This window comes from Capsicum annuum, chromosome 1, assembly GCF_002878395.1.
Source record: "Capsicum annuum cultivar UCD-10X-F1 chromosome 1, UCD10Xv1.1, whole genome shotgun sequence".
Taxonomy (NCBI): Eukaryota; Viridiplantae; Streptophyta; class Magnoliopsida; order Solanales; family Solanaceae; genus Capsicum; species Capsicum annuum.
This window is the reverse complement of record NC_061111.1, coordinates 68,140,189-68,147,089: the sequence shown is the minus strand read 5'-3', so window position 1 is coordinate 68,147,089 and position 6,901 is coordinate 68,140,189. Positions and strand designations below refer to the sequence as shown.

Genomic DNA, 6,901 nt, shown 5'->3' with positions numbered 1-6,901 from the left:
AATAAAACAGTTGATACTGAGTCATGTTAGATTTTCCAAGCTGAATGATAATGAAGAAGTCAATGCTAAAGGGACTATCACGCCTAGAAGTAAGAACCTACAATTTACGCCTGATGTCACTATGAAAAAGCACATCAACTACCATATAAAGAGTTCAAATTCTGAGCAAAGAAAATACTTGAGTTGTTACACTCAAATGTGTTTGGTCCTCTGAAGCAACAATCAATTGGCAGAATGAAGTATATGGTAACATTTATAGATGATCTCTTCAGGTACATATGGGTGTCTTTTATTAAGGAAAAGTCTGATACTTTCTCAAAATTTAAGGAGTTCAAGGAGGTAGTCGAAGTAGATCTTGACAAGAAAATTGGTTGTTAGCGAAGTGATATTATGGCGAATATACCTCAATGGAGTTTCTTCGCAAATATCAAATAAATCATCAATTCACATATTCTTATACTCCGCAACAAATGGGGTCGCAGAGAAAAAGAACCAGCATCTTGCAGAAATTTGTCGGAGTATGCTTTATGCAAAGAATGTACAGGGAAGATTTTGGCAGAGGCAATGAGGACAACACCCTTTGTGATCAATGGATTTCCACAAAAAGGTTGCTTTTCATATCACCTTTTGAGTAAGTGTGGAATCTTAAGCCTACAATTAGCTACTTCCGTGTCTTTGGATGTGTGTGCTATGTATTTGTACCTAATTATTTACACTGCAAAATTAATAAAAATTGTCGGGTCCATCTTTGTAGGATATGATAATCAAATAAAATGGTTGAAATGTTGTAATTCTACAACTGGATGGTGCTACACATCCCGAAATGTTGTGTTTGCCAAAGCATCCTCATGGTGGTCTTCAGAAGATGGTACACTTTCAAGCTCGAATATACTTAAAGATGAATTGAAAATTGTCTCTTTGAGCTTAGGAGAAACTGAAGATATTAAAGATGATGATGAAGATGAACATGGCACAACTCAGAATCCTTGGCAATCTGGTGTCTACCGACAACCAAATGAGGAAGGAGAAGAAGATAATTCAACTCCACCTAGAAGAGGACAGAGAATTCGCAAGCAAAATCCTAAGTACGCCAATGCTGTCATAGTAAATGAAGCTGCAGAAGAAGCTGAAACATTTAAAGAGGCATCTTAGAATTCAGAATGGAATATAGCGATAGAAGAGGACAGATATCTGCATTTGAGCAAAATCAGACTTGGGAACTCATGCCGAAGCAAGAGATATCAAAGTTATTTCTTGCAAATGAGTTTATAAAGTGAAGCGTCGTACCGATGGTTCTGTTGAGAGAAACAAACTCATTAGGTGTGGCTCGGGGTTTTTATCAAAAATATAGACTAGACTACGAAGAAACCGTCAGTCCAGTAGCCAAGCTCACAACAGTGCGTATATTTTTGGCGCTTGTAGCAAGCAAAGATTGCAAGTTATAGCAAATGGACGTGAAAAAGATATTTTTACATGGAGAATTGGATAGGAATATTTACATGACTCAGCTAATTGGTTTTGAAAGCCAAAAACATTCAAAGTATGTGCGCAATTTGAGAAAAGTATTTTATGGATTAAAGGAAGCACCAAGGACTTGGTATGGAAAGAATGTTGAATTTTTGACGTAAAGTAGCTATGTAGTGACACATGCAGATTCCAGTTTGTTAAAATCAATGGGTAGAAGTTGTCCTTCGTGTTGGCTTATGTTGATGATTTAATAATAACAGGTGACTGTGAAGTAGATATTATTATGATGAAACAAAATTTATCAGTTTGGTTTTAAAATGAAAGAGCTAGGAGAGCTCAAGCACTTCCTTGGTCTAGAAGTTGATCATACTGAAGAAGGGATGATTATGCACCAGAATAAATACTTTAAAGAGTTGTTGAACAAATTTCGAATGATCAATAGTAAGCCAACGTCGATGCCAATGGAATCAAACGTGAAAATCTATTCTGCTGATGGAAAAAATTGTTGAAAACAACCATGTATAGGCAGCTGGTGGGTAGTCTTATCTAACACTAACTAGGCATGACATATCATTTGCAGTTGGTGTGTTGAGGCCGACATACACAAGAGTCAAAGAAATCTCATTTGGAAGCAGCTCATCATGTTCTAAGGTATGTGAAAAGTCCTCTTGCATATGGTATTCACTATAAGAAGGTGGAGAATACAAATTACAGGGATACTGCATTGCCGACTATACTGGTGACTATGACACTCGGCGTTCTACGACTGGGCACGTCTTTAAATAGGGGTCACGAGCTATTTCTTGATGCAGTAAGAGGTAGCCTACTGTGTCTTTATCAACAGCAGAGGCAGAGTACCGAGCTGCAACCATGACAGCACAGGAGAGTACATGGCTTGTGCAACTATTAAGGGACCTACATCAACCAATGGATTATGCAATTCCTTTGTATTGTGATAACTTATGAACAATTCGCTTAGCAGAAAATTCAATTTTTCATTCAAGAACTAAGCATGTGGAAGTGCACTATCATTTCATCCGAGAAAAAATTTTGCAAGAAGAGATCACATTGAAGAACATTGGAATCGAAGGCCAAGTAGCAGACTTGTTCACAAAAGGTTTGAATATCAACAAGTTTGAAGACTTTTGTCATCAGTTTGGCATGGCGTCAAAGAGGAAAGCTGGTGGTAAGGAGGAGTGTAAAAGATGGCAAAACCAGTGCACAATAGAAGTCCTAGCTGTAGTCTAAATAAAGTCCTAGCTGTTGGCCTATACCTAGCAGTATTTAGTTTTTTGTTTCCTGGTCAATTTTGGATTAATGTATTTGGTCTCTTTGTTTCCTAGTCACTTTTGAAGTAGTAGCTGCTAGGTAAATAAGGTAGTATTTGGTCTTTGATGGACGCCTATACTTCCTTCGTTTAAAAAAGAATGATCTCTTTCCTTTTTTGACAATCAAAGTAGGTCATTCTTTTGAAAACGGAGGGAGTATTATTTATCCAAATAAAAAATTACTTTCAAATGAATTAATGGGGATTCAGAGAATCACCAAATGGAGTTCAAGGAGTGGTCAGAATACATTGCTTCTGTCTTTACTTTAATTGGAATTAATTATTCAAGATGTGTCTAAATTACATGCTTCTTTACCCTCCATTAAAATGGAATATGAATACTGAAAGGTTCCATACATATTAAATGCAGAAAGGTACAACAGTCTATAATCATTACCCATTCTTGGCATCTTTTCCTTTTTAATGTATAATATTACATTAAATTGTTGATCAGAAAATGAGTGAAATGAGTCAAAAAAAAAAATATTAGGAATGTTTTATAACATTTTAATTTAGGGTAGGAGCAAAATGATAGTCCAACTTCGATGATTGGAACTTTCCACTTTTATTATAATATGGTATGATATGATGATATGATAATACCATTGATGTTGCAAATGTTAATACTTCACAATTTACTCGGGTTACCAGCATCAAAGAAGAAATGGTGGGATTCAATGAGATGGTGAAAACACGAAGGCAGAATTGGATCTTATCTCAATTGTTGGAATAGCCGGAATGGGTAAAGACAACTCTAGCTAACAAACTATTTCTTGATCAGTTAGTTGCCTCTCATTCTGATGTCCGTACACAATGTTGTGTATCTCAAGTATATACACGTAAGGATTTGTTACTAACCATTCTTCGTGGTGTTAAGAAGGACACAGTTATAAGTGATAAACTACCAGAGAATGAATTAGCAGATAAGTTGCACAAACTTCTATTGTTCAGAGCCACAGAGGTGCCTTATCCTCATTGAAGATGTCTGGGAAGCTACTGCATGGGATTATCTAAAGCCTTGCTTCTGTGATGCCAATAATGGAAGTAGAATTATCCTGACAACTCAGCTTGGTGATGTTGCCTCCCATGCTAAACTCGATAGTGATCCTCATTTTCTTCTATTGTTTACTCCAGAAGCAAATTGGATGTTCCTGATGTTCAATACAAAAAGTTGCCCCCTTGTCTTAGAAGATGTTGGCCAAAAGCAGAGGCGGAGCTACAGCCACCGAAGGGTGGTCAGATGAACACCCTTCGTTGGAAAAAATTTTCGAGTATATAGGTTAAATATAGATATTTATGGTTATATACATATTGTTGAACACTCTTGATAAGCTAAAGAAGCATAGACTATTGGTCAAGGGAGTGCAAATCTGCAGCAACAATCTGGGTTTGATTCTTGGTGGGAGCAGCAGCATTTTTTTTCATTTTTTTGAACACCCTTTTTTCATTTTTTTGAACACCCTTAACCCAAACTCTGACTCCGCCACTGGCCAAAAGATAGCACAAAAGTGTAGACTACCTCTTTCGGTTATCCTAGTATCAGGTATTCTCGAAGCAATGGAGAAGGAAATGTTGTTGGGAACAAGTTGCAATAAATTTAGGTCCACACATCCAGGCTAAGTCAGAGGATATAATAAGTCTTAGTTACCAAAATTTACCGTCTCATTTGAAACCTTGCTTTTTATATTTTGGAATATTTTGAAGGACGAAGAGATACAGGTTTCAAAGTTAACATGGTTGTGGACAGCAGAAGATTCGGTAAAAACTCTTAAAGAGATGCTTTCTGAGGATATAGCAGAATATTACTTAAAAAACCTTATTGGACGAAACCTCGTGATGGTTTCCAAGAAAAGTTCCGATGATAAGATAAAGGCATGTCGCATTCATGACTTGTTGCTTGATTTTTGTAAAAAGAAAGCCAAGGTGGAGAACTTTCTACAATGCATAAAAGGGTAATACAAGCTAGTATTTTAATTCGTTGAATCAATTTTACTTTTTAAACGTAGTCTGATCATGCCAGTTTTTCTATTAACAGGGACAATGATATGTATCCATCTTCTATTTCCTATCAGAAGCATAGCATTTTACGACGCTTATGCATTCACTTTCAAGGTGATAATCTTGCAGAATGGAGTTCGATTTGTCCAGATGTACAATCTTTCCATTTGATGACGGGTAGAGAAATTGGATTATCTTCAATAAGCCACGCATCACAGACTTTTAAACAGTCTCAAGTTTCTGTGGGTGCTAGATTTAGAATTCACTGTAATTGATTCTTTCCAGAAGCGTTAACCTGCTTGAGATATGTTGTTGTTAGGGTTGCTGAAGATTTCTTCCTTATCATTCTCAGCCAATCTTTGGAAACTTGAAACTTTTAACAGTTAAAGACTTGGCGAACGAGTAATTTTACCGGACACGCTCTCGAAGATGGTCAAGTTGCACCATCTACACATATACAACCGCGTTATTTTCAATATAAGTGGTGCTCTCTGATAAATGGATGGCTTGAGAACTCTTTCCTCATCATGATTTTCTTGTGTGGGGGCCACAGACAGGGTGTTCACAATGATACGAAATCTTCAAAAACTGAGATGTGAAGTTTTGACTTGTGAAGTCTTTTTCCCTGCATTTAACAATTTACTATGCTTGAAATGCTGAAGTTCTCTTGGGGTCGTGGGGGACCTGGGCCACCGAGCTGCACTTGCCTCCAAGTCTCAAGAAATTAACACTATCCAATGGTCGTGTATTTTGTCTAGGTCAAGTCTCAATCCTCCCGAGACTTGTGGTACTCAAACTGCTACAAGTTACCATTCATTCCAATGTATGGCAAGTGACCTATGAGCAGTTCCCCCACCTCAAATTCTTGAAACTACGAGATCCTTCTTTTTCTGAATGGAATGTTACAGATGATGCTTTTCCATGCCTTGAGAACTTGGTGTTGAGAAGATGGCGACATCTTGAGGAGATCCTTTCTGGCTTTGCATACATGCTGACTCTAAATTCCATTGAGGTGACGGCATGCAAAAAAATACTGGTTGAATTAGCCAAGAATATCCGGGAAACACAAGTTGAAATGCTAAATACTGCTCTTTATCCAGAAATAGAACGATCATACCTTGACCCTCAAATGCCAGCTCGATTCGGCTAAATGTGCCTTTATATATGTACTAGCTTCTGGAGTTCTGTTTCCTTGACACCTTACATGTAGATTAAAAACATTTCTGTACCAATCATTCACTTCTTGGTCATGAAATGGAAGTACTATAAACTAAGAAGATGATGCCTTCAGCTTTACCAATATCAAAGTAGTTTGTTTAGTTCGATGTCTAATTTTTTTCTTCCTAAAAAATGTTTTTTAGTGGGATAGGGAATAGAAATTCTAATTGAAGAAGTCTCAACACAATCCTAGCCTTTGACTCCTCAACTGCATACATGGCATGATATTAGGAATCGTTTGGTAAAAGGGATATGAAAAATGATCCCGGGATAAAGTTTGGGATTAACTTTATCCCATATTTTTAGAAGGGATTACTTAATTTCGAGATTATTTTATTGCACCATTTGTACTAAAATAGTGGGATTATTATTCCACGGGGAGGGAGGGATAAAATAATCCCTTGAGATATCCTTACTTATCCCAGGTAGTGTGCCAAACGAAGTGTTCATTGAGGAATACTGGATGTTTCATTACTAGAGGGAATCTCATCCCAAACTGTTGTGAAACTACAACAACAATGTCCCAGTATAAGCCAACAAGTGAAATCTTGGAAGGTAGAATGTAGGCATACCTCTTCTTTACCTCGAAAAGGTAGAGGGCCTATTTCAAATGGACCCTCAGCAAAAATTTCTGTGAAATTACAAGCCATGAATTCCTTAGAGGCTACCCAACTACTAACAAATGGAACTATGACCATTGATTTAGCTATTTTTATCTGCTCTTGTTTGTAGTTTGTTTGTACACAACTCGGTATAAAGAAGTTTTTATTAACCACCCAAGAAAACTGGAGTCATATTTGAATTAGTCTAATAAGCATTTAATTCAATACTGGTCATCTCATCGCATATGAATATAAATCAATTAACCAAACCACAATAATATTCTGCTTA

The 6,901-nt window shown here is 36.9% G+C and overlaps 1 protein-coding gene and 1 pseudogene across 1 annotated transcript; both read left to right on the top strand.

Annotated features, from left to right (window-relative positions):
• The first annotated feature begins 3,395 nt into the window (after positions 1 to 3,395).
• LOC107852114 lies at positions 3,396 to 6,063 on the top strand (annotated as a pseudogene).
• Positions 4,571 to 5,942, top strand: LOC124897742 (putative late blight resistance protein homolog R1A-10). Its single transcript, XM_047411075.1, has 3 exons — positions 4,571 to 4,746; positions 4,830 to 5,059; positions 5,455 to 5,942. Exons 1-3 carry the CDS (start codon positions 4,571 to 4,573, stop codon positions 5,940 to 5,942), a joined length of 894 nt encoding a protein of 297 aa, XP_047267031.1.
• Positions 6,064 to 6,901: the final 838 nt, after the last annotated feature.

What these genes read in the sequence shown, in the direction of transcription:
- LOC124897742 (XM_047411075.1), top strand. Translation starts at nt 4,571, where the DNA reads ATGCTTTCTGAGGATATAGCAGAATATTACTTAAAAAACCTTATTGGA. An exon ending in TTTCTACAATGCATAAAAGG is followed by an intron (nt 4,747 to 4,829) that starts GTAATACAAGCT and finishes TTCTATTAACAG; the next exon opens with GGACAATGATATGTATCCAT. An exon ending in TGCTAGATTTAGAATTCACT is followed by an intron (nt 5,060 to 5,454) that starts GTAATTGATTCT and finishes GAAATGCTGAAG; the next exon opens with TTCTCTTGGGGTCGTGGGGG.